Source organism: Ptychodera flava, chromosome 21 (assembly GCF_041260155.1).
Source record: "Ptychodera flava strain L36383 chromosome 21, AS_Pfla_20210202, whole genome shotgun sequence".
NCBI lineage: Eukaryota > Metazoa > Hemichordata > Enteropneusta > Ptychoderidae > Ptychodera > Ptychodera flava.
In genome coordinates this window covers 516,420-533,733 of record NC_091948.1, presented here as the reverse complement: position 1 = coordinate 533,733, position 17,314 = coordinate 516,420, and the positions used below count along the sequence as shown (strand labels likewise).

Genomic DNA, 17,314 nt, shown 5'->3' with positions numbered 1-17,314 from the left:
TGTATGTAAGTGTGCCATACTGCAATACACTGAGACTGTACACCATACATGTAGGCCTGGTGTGTCATACTACAATACACTCTACGACTGTACACCATACATGTAGGTGTGTCATACTGCAATACACACTACGACTGTACACCATACATGTAGGTGTGTCATACTGCAATACACTCTACGACTGTACACCATACATGTAGATGTGTCATACTGCAATACACACTACGACTGTACACCATACATGTAGGTGTGTCATACTGCAATACACTCTACGACTGTACACCATACATGTAGGTGTGTCATACTGCAATACACACTACGACTGTACACCATACATGTAGGTGTGTCATACTGCAATACACTCTACGACTGTACACCATACATGTAGGTGTGTCATACTGCAATACACTCTACGACTGTACACCATACATGTAGGTGTGTCATACTGCAATACACTCTACGACTGTACACCATACATGTAGGTGTGTCATACTGCAATACACACTACGACTGTACACCATACATGTAGGTGTGTCATACTGCAATACACACTACGACTGTACACCATACATGTAGGTGTGTCATACTGCAATACACACTACGACTGTACACCATACATGTAGGTGTGTCATACTGCAATACACACTACGACTGTACACCATACATGTAGGTGTGTCATACTGCAATACACTCTACGACTGTACACCATACATGTAGGTGTGTCATACTGCAATACACTCTACGACTGTACACCATACATGTAGGTCTGGTGTACTAATAAACTCTGCAACTATACACACAACATGTCATATACTGCAATACATTCTGCAATTTACGATGTTATTTGTGTATAAAAGAAATCTGACAGGATGTCTATTGAGAAAGTAACCAGTTTCTAAAGTTGCACTGTCGTGTGAGAAATGACAGTGTACAAAATTCATATGAGAAGACGGCCAAAATGTTACTGTAGCTTTTCATTCATTTTACCCATGTTTCCAACTGTAGCTAGGTATTTTTAACTTGCTCTAAATTTAATGAGAATTCCAATTTTTTTCATCCGTTGAGCTTGTGCAAATGTAGTAACAAACTATTTGTAACAGCAAAGTTCTTGATCCAACATGTGGCACAATCCAAAGCACCCTTCTCTTCAAAGGACCATTTTACTGATTTTTGCTCAAAATTACTCATTAATAGACGTTCTTTTACCTTTTGAGTTCAATATTTCTCAAATTCTAATCATATTTTTAATTTCTTGGATCTCTTACTTAGAATTTTGAAATAATTCACAGACGTTGGTGAAAAAAATTCAAAAAAAGTAAACGGCCAATAAAACATTGAGCCAAATTAAGTGAGTTTAACTGAAATACCGAGTAATTCTAAACAACACATACTTGAGACACACCATGGCTGAAAACAAGACACTATTGTTTAGTGTGTAGCATGTAACACAGCTTTTCACACGTACCAGGCGGAAATACTTCTGGCATGTTAGATTGTACACTGTATGAATGCTTGAAGAAAACACTTGAATAATGACTGAAACACAATGGCTACTAACTTTGCAGTTGACGGGACTCTCAGGGACTTACAACACTCACAAGTCAGCTAGTCAGTGTATTATGGGAGTGCAAATTTTTATGAAGTGTTTGCATTGATCCTGAAACTGATTTGTATTTAATCATATCACAGAATAAAATAAACAGTTATCTAATTACTGTTTCCATAGACTGAAGAGAAATCATTACAGACTGAAATACAACAGCACTGAAAATGCTATATTTCTTATTTGATTACAATAGCAGAGTTTGTTTAGGAATGACTGAAAGCACTTCAAACTTTCAGTTTCTTTTACAAATCACTATTGGAACTTACTGATGTTTTAGGATAAATACTCCTGTGGGAGGATTTCTGATTACCTGACTGAGAACCGTCATATTCAAGTACAAATTTTTTCTTGAATACAGTTATGATGATCCTATCAGATCTCTAATATCTGACTATTGTTTTATAAAATCATTCCTTCATTAAGCTGGGTACAGTGAGAAATATAAAACTGTGGAAGAAAAGGTTATTTTCTCAGGTCAGATTGTCTGTCACACACTGTGATTAATATTCGTCTGCCGTTGTACAAGTCCTAAGGTAATGTTTCACCCATGAATGAAGAAACAACACACAGAGTACAATACATGAAATTTACAGAAGGAAAAACCTTTTCCTTCAAGCAGTATCAGTCTGGAGCACTGTTTTTATTCAAGATTCGACATTATTTCAACAGCAGTGATGTACTGTACTACATAAATACTGCTTATCACCAAATGAAAATAATTTTGCAAATAAGTTTCATGAGACTGTCTGTGCATGAGCTATGGCCAGTAGTTGGTAAAAATGCACGTTTCACATTGTTGAAGCTATCGTGCTATGGGGAGTTGTATGCCATTGTACTTATAGAACCCAAACGTGTAAGGCAAACGTGCATGACTAAACACTGTAAAAGTCTGCACGTTAGACATTTTAGACACGTTAGGTCCGTACATGTTAGGTTTGCACGATACACGATAGGTCAGCATGATTGGCATGGTAGATTTTGACCGATGTTGAAAACCTAATTTTAGACACGTTAGGTCCGTACACGTTAGGTTTGCACGATACACGATAGTTTTGCATGATTGGCATGATAGAAATTGGAGTCATGTGGAGAACCTAAAATGACATACACGTTAGACATTTTAGACACGTTAGGTCCGTACACGTTAGGTTTGCACGATACACGATAGGTTTGCACGATTGGCATGATAAATTTTGACTCATGTGGAGAACCTAAAATGACATGCACGTTAGACATTTTAGACACGTTAGGTCCGTACACGTTAGGTTTGCACGATACACGATAGGTTTGCACGATTGGCATGATAGATTTTGACCCATGTTTAGAACCTAAAATGACATGCACGTTAGACATTTTAGACACGTTAGGTCCGTACACGTAAGGTCTGCACGATACACGATAGGTTTGCACGATTGGCATGATAGATTTTGACTCATGTGGAGAACCTAAAATGACATGCACGTTAGACATTTTAGACACGTTAGGTGCGTACACGTTAGGTTTGCACGATACACGATAGGTTTGCACGATTGGCATGATAGATTTTGACCCATGTTTAGAACCTAAAATGACATGCACGTTAGACATTTTAGACACGTTAGGTCCGTACACGTAAGGTCTGCACGATACACGATAGGTTTGCATGATTGGCATGATAGAAATTGGAGTCATGTCTAAAATGACATACACGTTAGACATTTTAGACACGTTAGGTCCGTACACGTTAGGTTTGCACGATACACGATAGGTTTGCATGATTGGCATGATAGATTTTGACTCATGTGGAGAACCTAAATGACATGCACGTTAGACATTTTAGACACATTAGGTGCGTATACGTTAGGTCTGCACGATACAAGATAGGTTTGCACGATTGGCATGATAGAGGTAGACCTTACCGTGTTTGTAGGCCATCACGTGAGTCTTGAGAAATATCGTATAACGTGCCGACATAAGATTCACGGAGCTAACGTGTCTAATGTCTAACGTGTATGTCATTTTAGGTTGTCAACGAGTCAAAATCTATCATGGCAATCATGCAAAGCTATTGTGCCGATCTAAGATTTACGGAGCTAACGTGTCTAAAATGTCTTACGTGTATGTCATTTTAGGTTGTCCAAGAGTCAAAATCTATCATGCCAATCGTGCAAATTTATCGTGTAACGTGCTGACCCAACGTGTACGGACCTAACGTGTCTAAAATGTCTAACGTGTATGTCCAGATAAGTCGAATGGTACCATATGTCAATCGTGCAGTCATGATATACACTTAAGACACTTTAGACACGATAGGTGCATCCATGTTTTGCGTGCACGATACACGATAGGTTTGCACGATTGGCATGATAGAATAGGACTTATTTGTACGCCCTAAAATGCAATACATGTTAGACATAGGTTCTTTAACGTTAGGTCTGCACGATACACGATAGGTTTGCACGTTTGGCATTTTAGGCACGTTAGTCATCCTGGCATACACGTTAGACATTTTAGAAACGATAGGTGCGGATATGTTGGGTCTGCACGATACACGATAGGTTTGCAAGTTTGGCTTTTTTGGTCACGTTAGTTCGGCTGTTAGTTCCGACCTAACATGTCAAACATGCACTACTAAAATGTAAAAATGTCTAAAATGAAAAAATCCCAACTTCTGGCCATGGATGCTGTGCATGTATTACATACATAACATCCAGCCTTGGACTTGAAGCCACATGCATTGCACAGGTATAGTTTACAAATATTTTGATAATATTCTGTTTCTTGATTGATTGTGTCTTTCACTTGACTGCTTACTCAGAATATGTTCAGATTGTCCTAAACTAGGAATATTGCCTTTTTCAGAATCCTGAAGTTACCAGCGTTTCCGTTACAATTTCAAAACTTGCGTACGATTTTACGCAACTGAGTTTTTATTTGCGTAAAATGTATTCAAAATGCGTACGGTAGGAATCAGTATCTGAAGTGAGCTGGGCAGTCTTTTCTGTAGAACTTGGGGGTTTCCTGTAATGCGCATGCTCTATTAACAAAAAGCAACAACCTGGGGGGCTTCAAGGTGTAGTTGAACGTTTGCAATGCCGCTATGTATGTCCCGTATATGATCGTTGAGCAGCCCAATGAGTTCATGTTCAAAGAAAATACCTTCTGGCTACGAAATAAGTGTTTTCAAAGGGCCAACAAAAAGTAGATACTGTTCAAAGTCCAGCGGGACCTCTCAAGAATGCAACCCGACAGAGTCTAAATGGTCACCCGTAAACACTTTCCAAATAACATGCGAAGTAATGACCATTAACTGTATTGTGTTACCAACAACGTAGACTCGATCGATTCTCGAATTTTTTGCATCTGTAGTGCCATTGTCTGTACAGAACTGATTGACATGACGTTTTGTGATGATGAAATACAATGTTGCATAAAGTGCTGCGGTCTGCTAAAGTCTAAAATGTTGCAATATCATGATAAATGTCACTTGCAAGCAGGTGCATATGTTCTATTTTTGTCCTGCATTGAACCATGTTCAGGCAATGTAGTGCGGGCCAAGTACGTCGTGTCATTGGGCGGCATTTCTCAGTGCGTATTTGTTTACGCAGTCATGATTTTTTTTGCGTATTTCCGAACAATTTTGCGTAAAATACGCAGGATTTTGCGTTAACGGAAACACTGAAGTTACTTAAAGCACTTCATGCCGATTACTTTTGTCAAATATGTAGTGAGAATTAAAACAATAGCATGGAAGTCTGTCAGGGCTGAAAGAAATATCTGTACAAATCACACTTTCTAAAATAAGGAACTGGTGTTATCAACCTATTTGCCATCTATTATTAAACAAAGACAATAAATCACAACATTTCCGTGATACACCCATGATTGATTCTACTATTACTATTAGACCATGAGACACTAGATTGCATTGTACACTGCATCTCTCAAAATAAATCCAAGTTAATTCATCAGGTGATTTTCTTCCCACAGGGAAAAACAATGATGGTCTTTATAGTTGTGTGAGTAATGCAAGGTCAACTTATCTATGACACTGCATGCACAACATTTGCAGTTATGTTTTCTCTGATGAATTCTGGGTAGACAAACTGAGCTTGCTGTCTACATCAATAAACTAAATGTTATAGCAGCTTTACATTGCTATTGGACTTCCATGTATATCATGTGTATTTCTTAATTTATACATACACATCAAATACAAGCCACAATGACTACCCCTAGATTTGGAATCACACCTATCATGCCATTGTTAATCATGGAACATTGCACTCAGGGATGTAGAAAACAACCAGCTGTCAGCTAAAATTTGCCGACTGTGAAAATTTAGTTTTATTAAAAATAGCGTCAATGACACTGTAGCTCCCATCCTGGACTATTTAGTGTTTGTTCTCCGGTCAGATATTTGAACATGTGTGAAAGGGATAAAGTGCATGAAGTGAAAATACTTAAATGTAATGTACTGGAGACAGTGAAATATGTTTAATGTATTTATTCAGAATATAAAATGGAAAAATACAGAATTAGATATATCGAATACTGTGATACAACCATCAAGATCACGTGACATTTTGTCAAAAAAATTGTATTGCTAAGTTATCCCTATATACCAAAAATCAGACCTCTAGCTCTATTGGCTCGCTCAAAATTAGATATGCACATAATTAATGAGGTACAATATGTGGTGTCATAAGGTGTCCCATATACCATATATGAAGGGTGGTAGCACTTGTGGTTACTGAGTTATGGACAAATATGTATATTTGAGATCAAAGGTCACCAAGGTCACATGACATTTTGTCCAAATATCCGAGATATCTGCGTGAACGGATGGACGAACAGACGGACATGACCCAATCTATAAGCCCACTGGACTTCATCCGTGCGGACTAAAAATTGTGTCACTGCATCCTTTTTGCAATATGAATATGATGAGAAACTAAATTTTTATTTTTTGTGGCCTTATACATGGGAGTCTATGGAGATCTGCCTTATACATGGGAGTCTATGGACGTGTAAACTAAAAATATGCAAATTTCACCACGATTTGCCCAAATTTTGGAAAGGTCATTCCTAAGCACTTCCATACCAAGTTTCAAATCAATCGGACTTGTGGTTTCAGAGAAGAAGATTTTTGACCAAAATGGGAGAAAATTACAAAAAATTCATGAAAAATAGCAAGTCCAAGATACTGACCCAAGATGTGCACAATCATTTCATGTCAGCCCAAAGTACTTACATGCTAATTTTTCATGTAATCTGCTCAGTGGTTATTGAGTTTTTTCAATTTTGACTGTTTTTACATTTTTTCACTTAATTTGCATATTTTTGGCAATGACAACTTCATTTGAACAAAATCTCATCTACAGCCCATCATCCATGTACACACCAAATATCAAGATGAAATGTACAGCGGTTTTGGAGTTTTTGATGTTGACGGACAGACATACAGACATACAGACATACAGACATACAGACATACAGACACAAAGACATACAGACATACATACATACAGACATTTCCCTAGCCTATAAGAATAGCTTCCATTGCCATATATACATATGGCTATGGGAGCTAAAAATCAGGACATTTTGCACAAACTTTATGTGCACATACACTACTTGTAACCACCTGTACTTTTATTTTTGCCACCTGTAACGAAAATTGTCTACATCCCTGGCACATTTTAGTTTCCGTCTCAAAATTTTAATGAACAGATTGTTATATGCAAAATAATTGTGTGCATAAATTTATGGAATTAAATTGGAGGACAAACATAATATATATGTTATTTCAAGTCCAAAGTAATAATATGTCTATCTGTCAGACAGATTGCAGATTGCATGAAACTCAAGTAGCAGACATTATGACTTTGTACTTGAAGTAATTTGAATTATTATATGACGCTCTGCTTTTAGCATCAAGCACTGTAATTTCTATAGCTGATATCTCAGTATGCTTATATATATAAATATATATATATATATATATATATATATATATATATATATATATATATATATATATATAACCGTACTCTCTGTGCCCAAGTTCAGAGGTTGCCATAAAGCCATTATGGTGATAACCGGGAGGGCACATTGTGTACATATACATATATATATATATATATATATAATATATATATATATATATAAATATATATATAAATATATATATATATATATACATATATATATATATATATATTTAGAGAGAGAGAGAGAGAGAGAGAGAGAGAGAGAGAGAGAGAGAGTTTTGTCTAATGATTGTAGGATGCATGAAACTTAAGTAACAGATATTACTTTGTACTTGAAATTACTAGTATTACTATATACATATGTGTGTCAACGCGTGTGTGTCACTTTGTGTTCCGGTGTGTGTAAGTGTCAGTGTGCTATACAGATCTGTAAAGATGTAAAGACAGCCGTCATATCAGAATATTTCAGACGATGATTTGTGTTTGACAGAAATCACTTTGTTTCCTTGTATTTATTTACTTATTGTATACTTATCATGCAATACTCATCTGCCTGTCACAATATGTTATGAACATTCTACTATGCTAATGACAGATTGAATTATTTTAAAAGCACTGTTGATAGCAGGATTTTCACTCTCTTTCTCTATGTCCTGTTTTCTGTGAAACTATTAGTAAACTTTAGATATGTTTTCTAACCTCCTATAGATGCAGGTTAGGCGACTACCCCTAGACTAATTTTTCAAATTGTAAAGTTAGCATGAGCAAACTTATGCTTATTACTAAAGGTGTGAATTCCTCTGCTAGTTTCTATATACAGCTTCTAGGAATGTTTTTCAGTGCGACAAGTCAATGTTTATTGGTTAGTGTTGAAATGCCCTACACCATTGTGAGGTTATTAGCTTTACCATTGCATTGGGTATTAAAGATGTACATTTGTCAGCATCAATGATGAATGTATGCCCCAAGGCTGAGACAGACTCTTTGAATACTTGAATTTCGTATCTGAATTAACTGAACAATTTACCAGCAGACTCCTTCTTTCTGTGTAATAATATTTTTTAACCTTAGACTGTTGTGTAGCCACGTATTATGTGGTAACCTCGTGCAAGAAGGAAATATTAATATTCATTACCGTGACAATGATGATAAAAATTCCTGTCTTATATTATTCATACGAACATATCATTGTAATCTCTGCTGCATTCTGTAACATTCTAACATTTTCATTATTTGACACTGACAGCCATTTTTTACATTCAACAGGGATTTCTATTCTGAATGATTTCTGTCTACATTACAGCAGTCTGTGTCTCCACTGAAGGGTCTGAGATGACAATAGGCTAGACATTCACTCACAAGTGAGGAATTCATTCCCTATATATTATGCAGTTGCTACTCTAATGAAACCAAAGAGGCTCTCTTGTATATGCTCATTTTTTTTCCTTTTTTCCAAAAACATGAGCAGGGTGATGTTTTTTCTAAAACACACACACACAGCTGACACTCAATTCATGAAAACCAAACAGGATATTACACAGACCAATATCAAGTTTAAAGTCTGGCCTTGTCAATGTCTTGTGATTAGAATTTCCTATTACACTCAATGAGGTCACTTTTACTTTTGAAATCTATACCGTTTCTGGATTTATTCTGCAATTGTGCAATTCTTTGATTAATGATTGCTGTGAACACAATACTACCTCTAATGAAGTGGGGCAATTTTTTTTATCTGTAAAACACAATCAGAACAAAAACTGTATATGTAGATGTTATCCTTGGAGTGATAGTCATCAACTCTTTGGCATTCACAAATGATTTATGGGAATTAAACCAGTGTGGACCTAAACTACACAGCAAAATCACACTAGTCAGTGCAAATTAATTCTAAATTTAGGAAATTTTTCTTTTCTGTAGAGGGAAAATCTTGTTCGTAAACCCCTCTGCTGTGGTGTATGAATGCACTGCTTTGTTACGGCATACCAAACTACCCTATTCAATTTCACATACAGGTGGTACACGGCCAACACTATGAAAACATTGTCTTCTCCCTTACTTTTTCTGCCTGACTAAACATGCTCCTTCCCTTAGTAGGTATACTACCATTCCTGCCAACTATTAAACTCTGTGATTTTATTCTTGAATAAAATTCAACATGATTTATTTATGTGAGGTTTGAATTTGTTTCCATATGATAGTTTCGAAAATTTCTATCAAAATTTGACAAAAAATACTTTCAATTCCCTTTTTTCTATTGATTGACAGTACAAAATGCATGACACATTAGAAATAAAATGTTCAAAAATTAAGTTGACTCACTTTAGCATTTTGTATGACTTGCATGTAATCATGGGGAAGTACTTCAACATTAACATAATGATCTTTGGAGTTTTGTGATTTTTATATATAGTCACATTTACTGATTTATTAGTACCATTCAATTGCCATCAATATCCATACCTTACTATCACAGCAAATAAAATAAGCATAACCTAACACAGCTACCTTGAGACCTCAGCTTTCACCATACAGTCTATCTGCAATACTACATCTATACTTTCTTATCAAGTAATGGCAGGGCTGTCAATGTTTTTCTGAATAGAAGGGTACAAGTGAAAGAACAGGAGGGTACAGCCTTGTCCGGAGCGAAGCGGAGCAAGGCGTGCGCGCAAGCGCATGCGGGGGGAGGCCAGGAGGGGGGTGTCCCCCCTCCTGAAGCTGAAGCTTTTCTAATTATTCATCTTCAATTGGTGGTGACCTGTGGTGGCACTTTTGAGGGCAATTTACTGTCAAGTTTATTATAACTGAAGTATAAAAAGCAACACGAAATTGAATCTTGTGAAATAAAATTATGAAAGACAAACAGAAGTATTACAGAGTTTATATGTTTATTGATACACCAGGTTATTATTATTTGCATACAAATTCTGTTGAATTACAACCTGCCATGCTTAATAAAGATCATAATCTGAACCATAATCAGAATCACTGGAGTACTCATCTAAGCCCAAGGCTTGTATGGCAGTACCAGCTGACAATACCTCAATATTGTGTGATTCTCAGGCTGATGAAACAGTAGCTTCAGAAACTACATCTGCAAAAACTATTTCTTAAGAAACAACATCTGCAGAAAGTAATTCAATAATTGTAATTTGTTCCCATTCAAAAACAGCTAATCGTATTAGAATTTAAAAAAATCTTGTCCCCACTGCAAAAATGATGTCATAACGTAACGACAAAAAATTCCGATCTACGTCTGGTTGATACTGTAATTTTATTTTGTCTGTTTCAAGACCTCTCCTCAGAGTTACCGGCTATGAATTTCCAGTGTGAAAATTTACAAATGTTATGGGGTAAATACGAGACCATTACCAGAGACAATTTGAGTAGACGCTACGTCATACAAACAATTACAATACTAAAGTTTACATCCGCTAATGAAATTGCGTGGCTTCGTTGTTCGTCGGCCTCTCAATCGACAAGATGAGAATATGTTGATTTATTTAGGTAGTAAATCCTTGCGCGTGAAAGTTAACGATCAAATATTTTCTCCTGGTGACTATCATAGTATCTCTTCTGATATCCCTCACAGTAGTCAGAGTTTTGTCGAAACTCACGCCAGCCAAGTGGGTAAGCTCGCTACATGCATGTTATATCCATATTCAAACATGGTTTACCGCCTCACATACGTTACGTGCAAGATACCGCGAAAGTATAAAGTCAAGCCTAGCTAAAATTTTTGATTGCCCTAAACATTAATAAATGTTGGTCTTGGTAAATGATTTTGAAGGATCGGAATACCGATATTTGCTTTTGAGGAAAGATTTCGGATGTCGGAAAATATTTATCAAACTTCAATACTCGGGCCTTCGAAACAACCACAGTACACAGCCGTAAGAGTACATTTCATAGAACGGCGGCTTGGTGCAAACAAATTCAGTGGTAGTCAAAACTCACTAAAAATTGTGTCAATCCCACCAAAGTTTGTTTTGCGTTGAGTAAACGATTCTTACTCATTGTAAAGAGTGTTCACGATCTTCAAACGGGAAAACAAATAAAAAATTCCAGTCGCTAAATACATGTAATGCTATGGCACTTTGCTCAGACGCGGCGTGAAATCTACATTGCATGCTATACCATTGATGGATTGAACCCCCGATCACTGAAATTCCTCAGGAAAATAAAATGATTTACAAATATTGACATTACTTTTATATCCAGAGCTAGTGTAAGCCTCTCGGGGTCTTTTTTGGACCCATAAATCCAACGTGGCTGTCGACTTTCGTAGCCATATCGATCGTGTACGTCCGAAAACCAATCAGAACACGTAAGTTTTTTGACAGTACCGATTGAAACCAATCAGAAATCGGCTACCAACGAGCCTTAGGGGCTGCGCCTCTGTAGCACAGCGCAGCCAACGGTAGAATTTGGACAGGCAAGAATTCATAACGTGTGTAAAGATCATTATTGCAGGCCTTGAATAGGAAAACAGGCGGCGGCAAGCCCTGTGTCAGACGGCGATTTGCCGCCGGTGACCGGCTATAATTGACAGCCCTGAATGGTCTTAATTTAAATTCTGAGTCAAGTCCTAGGTTTTCTTTGGTTACTTGTATGAGATCACTTAAAAATATTCTTCAATCTCTAAGTTTTGATGTGAGGATGTTGGCAATTGTTCCTACAAGGAATGAAGCTAGTACTTTATCATTTTTGGTGGCTCTGTTTATCATGTTAGCTTTTCACCACTGTCTTGTCAAGTTGTAAGTCACTATCAATGTAATGATCATGTCAAGTTGGTTTAAACCAGTGAGGCATTACATGTCCTATATGTTGCATTTTAAATTTTTATTGACTAAACCTGCTACGCTATAACATAGAGCATCAAGCAGGTGAAAATGCATACAGGGTTTAGCTCATAACTGCTTTGTACTGACTTGGCAGATGATGAGGAAATAACAAGCCTGGTTGAATAAGGAATAATTCTGATCCCTTTTTGGTATGAAAGGCAACTTGTCAAAGAATAAACACTATATAAAACTATCATTAAAAAATTTGTGCTGGATATAATCTCATATTTCCTCTGGTAAGGAAGAGCATTTTTAAATCAACAGACACTTCTTGTTACAACTAAATGTTTTGTAATTATAAAGATACTGAAATGTAGTTACTATGTCAACCAAAATATTCTGACTACCAGGTACACCCATACAAGTTTTTTATTTATCTTTTCTGGACTTTAGCAAAAGCAATTGTCAATTTATTGCTGTATAGCAAATTGTGTTGAATACAGGCTACTCATTCACAATTGGACTTCAGTCTCATAGTATGCCTTAGAGGTTATCAGATAATCTGATTTTCTAGATGAGTACAGGAATGGAGTGCATGGAATTTACACATATATGTATAATCCAGTACCTTATGTTAACATTTCACATGGCGGTAGCAACAAAGCTTGGCTGAAAAAACAGATTACAATGATAACAAAACTCAATCTTACAGAAATGAGCATTGACTGCTTTTAATTTCGAATGTCACTATCTGAACAATGCTTTCACCATGCAATGGTAATTATTAAAACCACTAATGTGTGACAAATGCTACTTTAAGTACATTCCTTAAGACCAAGGACCACAAAAATTTGTCCTACCGCCGTGCACACAATTCACCAGGATACTTAGATTTATTTTGTTTTGAATTCTGAGGGAGGTCAGGTCTTATGGGAAATGTACTTGGTGGAAGGTTAAATTACAAACACATGCTGGCTGTCAATTCTGTAACTTTTTTCATTACTGATTGATGAAAACAAAAGGCTGGACTGAAGAATACTGGCAACATATTGTCAACCCTTTCACCACAATGGTTTAGCCCAAACCCATTGTCATCAATGGGGAGCGCTGACCAGGTACATGTTCCACAGAAGTATGCATGAGTCTGCTTAGGGCATTACCATTTGATTTATGGGGGGTTGAAGGATTTTTGGAGAAAACAATTGTTATCAGATGAAGGGGGAAAAATAATTTGATCCTTTAATGGTTTGCAGGAAAAGAGGTTGGCAATAGCAAAAAAATTTGCAGACACAGTGACAGGAAATAGTTCTGTCATACCAATATCCTCCAACCCCAAGAAATCAAATGGTTCTCCCCTTAAAATGAAAGGCCCCTTGTACACAAAATTTGCTACAATTATGGGCCCACTATTGTTCAGGTATGACCCTACAAGATAATTAATGTAAAGCACTCAGGCTTTCAGAATCATGGGTACCAAGCTATGAAACTGTTCAGGTTTCTGATTGGAAGGTGACTCACCTTATATCGTGTTTGGTCCTTATCAAAGATCTTCTTCAGTGGCACTACTTTTGGTGCAAAGAAGTGTGAGAGTTTGGCCAGGAACACACCATTCTGAATTCCTTCCTCAAGCTCTGTTGAGGGTGGCAGTGGTTCATTAATACATGCTTCAATCCACCTGAAACAAGGAAATCTTCATATTGAACAAACGACAATGCTCCATAGAAATAAATACAACTTGGGAGAAAGAGGATTAAGTAGACTTTATAACATGGGGAGGAACTTCTCTGATTATCTACATTGTTGTGATTGATAATATATTCCTCATTTTTAATTAAAAATCAAAGAAAACAAAATCAGATGGAAATTAAAAATGCGGCATACTGACTTTTTACTGTATACAAAAGCAAAAAGGACTGCCCTGTTATATTTTTATTTCCAGCTTTCCCTTCTGAATTGAGTTTGAATTGAATTCTTTAATCCAAGTAATGTAATGGAAGCAAATTTCACCACAAGATTGGTGTGTAAAAAAGAGACATGTCAATATACAGTCATTCCTGGCAACCAAACTGATAAAGAGGCTGGCACAAGCAGTATCATAAAAGATCAAAGGTCAAAACACCTGACACAAATGATTTAGCTTGAACTGAATAAGCTTTAGTTTCAGCAAAATTACATTTCAATCATTTGTGTATTTTTTTACATGTATTTAATTATCTAAGATTGTTTTGTGGTAAAAATATCAGATAATTTTATGTCTGGTTTTCTTTAGTTTCCTTTATAGAAAGTGTATAACTTCAATAATAAGTTGTTAAAATTGTGAGAAATTATTGCATAACCAACATTTGAATTTTAAATCCATAAGTAAATTTAGATACTGCTGAATCTATTTTGTTGGAAATTCATTTAATAACGGATACAATTTATTAAGTCACCAGTTTGATTCACGATGCTGTTATTACCGTTAATCAATATAGGTTGAATTCTCCCTTATTAAACTTTAACTCTCAACTAATTACATTCAAAAGTTGATCGCAAAAAATTTCAGTCTCATTCATGTCGCAATTCTACAATTGATTGGGTTACAGCCACAAATAATATGACATCGATCGCACGCGACTGGAATTAAAATCTTAATTTAATTTCACCACTAGCTTGTACAGTATTATTTTCCGTCATAAAGCTATGGGCGGGTAACGATTGATACTCACAATTTCATTTCTTCGAGATGACAGAGATATTCGTACGCAACGTTTTCACGTCGCTTTTCATCCATTTCCATGCCCGACGCCCGGTGAGGCATATTTTCGTCTTCATCTGATGGGAAAAAACGTGGGTGAAATCATCGTTTATGCAGGTCTAATGTCCAGCCCCTCGCCATGTCAAATTTCGACGAGCAGTCGTTAATCTTTACTCAGTTTAATATTCAGTGGCAGCAATCCTGATTGCTCGACAGCGGTCCATTTATATGGATCTTAACTTTGTAAACATAGACACTTTTCGTCTGATGATGCTATTATTTCCCGTACTTTCAAATCTATCGATGACTGAGTCGCATACGCATAATAATTTCAGGAAGAGAGTTGCATGGCATTGACAGTACGTTGGGCACCCATGAATCAAAAAAGCTACCACCAGATGTGATAAAAACGTTGTTTCTGATACTTACGGTCGTACGCAGGATTAGCTACATCCCCGTTACTTGCCATAATTATAACTTCGACCTGGTTAGGTCCTACGTGGTCGATCTAGCGTTTATAGCAGTACTTTTGTCTATTCTGTGAAACTTCTCTTCGGTAAACAATCACCTACTCACGGTTCCCCGCGACCTCCAACGGAACACACGATACACAGAAGCAATGGCGCTGCGCGCTTTCATTCAAACTGAAGAGGACTGTGGGTAATGACGTCATCCCAAGACAGCGATCTGACCACTAATGCCTCATGACGTCGCCAGCAAGGGAAAGGCGGGTGTTTCAACATCCGTTCCCACACAAAGATACTTTTCTCGACAGTATCACAACTTAGTATATAGCTATCACAACTGGCCGCCACGTCGGTGAAGTACTAAAATTAAACTGGAGAAACTTTACAGTAACTTGAAAATCAGCCTATAAGTATTGTTTAAGTGCTATGCAAATGTCGGTTTATACCTGAATACTAGTGTGGACTCTATTGTCTCACTGTCGGCAATGATTCTGTGGTTGTCGAAGGGTGAAGCCACCATAGTAAACTAATCAGGAAGCGGGATTGCCGCGGTTGACGTCCTTGGGCTTGTTAGTCTAAAATTAGATATTTTAAATCTTTTGTTTTTAGTGTCAGGAGGTTTTTTGCGCATTTCCTGTCTGTCTCATTTATGATGTAAATCACCTTATTTAGTCCTGCCCATCCTCCAGGAATAGAAAGTACGCCAGAAGTCGATTTCTGATACCCTTCAAGTTCGTCATATTATACTGATTTCTTTGACTGCACTTGCCCTTTGCCGATACTTTAACGGCCCACCCCTCCCCCTCAATGTTCCGGTTAGATAATAATTTCAGTCTGAACATAACTTTCTGAATGTGCTATTTCGTCGGTCTTTTTTAGACTCATTTAATCCACATTTATCAATCAAATATCAAGTACCACTCAACCATCCCTTTAAAATGTGAGGGGAGTAATTAAGTTGCCATCTTCAAAATCAGCTGAAATCTTGCTAGTTCTGTCGGAAGAATAGCTAAAATAAGAGAATAAGAAATATATATGTGAACATAAATCTATAAAAGTCGAATACCTGAGGCGACCATATGGCAACTTGACAGAAAATTTCAAGGACAAAACAAAGGTTGAAACGACGCCATCGCTAAATCTCATTTCAATCAGATTGATACAGCATCTGTTATCCGAAAGACGAGTTGAGTACCATCCCATACCATATTACTGGGTACATTCATACATTTAAGTATTTTGAGAAAATACACAGCAGGGAGATACATACTGCAAGAGAGGTCCACCCGACTCAGAATCAACGAAAATTGTTAGCGCCCTCTATCAGCTGTACCACAACTTTATTTGTTTTTAATACTCTGAGGACTTCAAAATACATATCAGCCTTGATTGATGTGTACTCTTTAATAAATCGGAGTATTTATCTCCTTTTCATTACATGCATTGAATATCGAATATCATGTATTGTATGGGACTCAATGGGAACTTGTTACTGATGTAGTGGGACACATAGTCACCATTTGACTGGAATAAACCCAGAACTATTTTCAGCTTGATTACAATAATAATCAAATTACATGACATAAGGAATATGGTATTTTACAAAATTGTGCAAAATAAAATCAATAAACCATATATCAATGATAAATGTAGTCATCTGCCATTAAATGATGAAAATAGTTATATTTTTTATGGATTTTCATCCATTATGCAAATAAAGCATATAATTGTCATTCACATATAAACAA

General features: G+C 36.7%; 1 protein-coding gene across 2 annotated transcripts in view; it reads right to left on the bottom strand.

Annotated features, from left to right (window-relative positions):
• The window catches only part of LOC139121047 (ras GTPase-activating-like protein IQGAP1), a 91,751-nt gene extending 75,667 nt beyond the window's left edge, over positions 1 to 16,084 (bottom strand). The window contains exons 1-3 of one of the 2 annotated variants that reach the window (XM_070685639.1): positions 15,529 to 16,084; positions 15,071 to 15,176; positions 13,881 to 14,037 (exon numbers count right to left, since the gene is read on the bottom strand). In XM_070685639.1, coding sequence (XP_070541740.1) covers positions 13,881 to 14,037; positions 15,071 to 15,176; positions 15,529 to 15,568 — 303 coding nt within the window. In that variant the 5' untranslated portion in view covers positions 15,569 to 16,084. The remainder of the gene's footprint in view (positions 1 to 13,880; positions 14,038 to 15,070; positions 15,177 to 15,528) is intronic. The other variant, XM_070685637.1, reaches the window with a different exon arrangement.
• Positions 16,085 to 17,314: the final 1,230 nt, after the last annotated feature.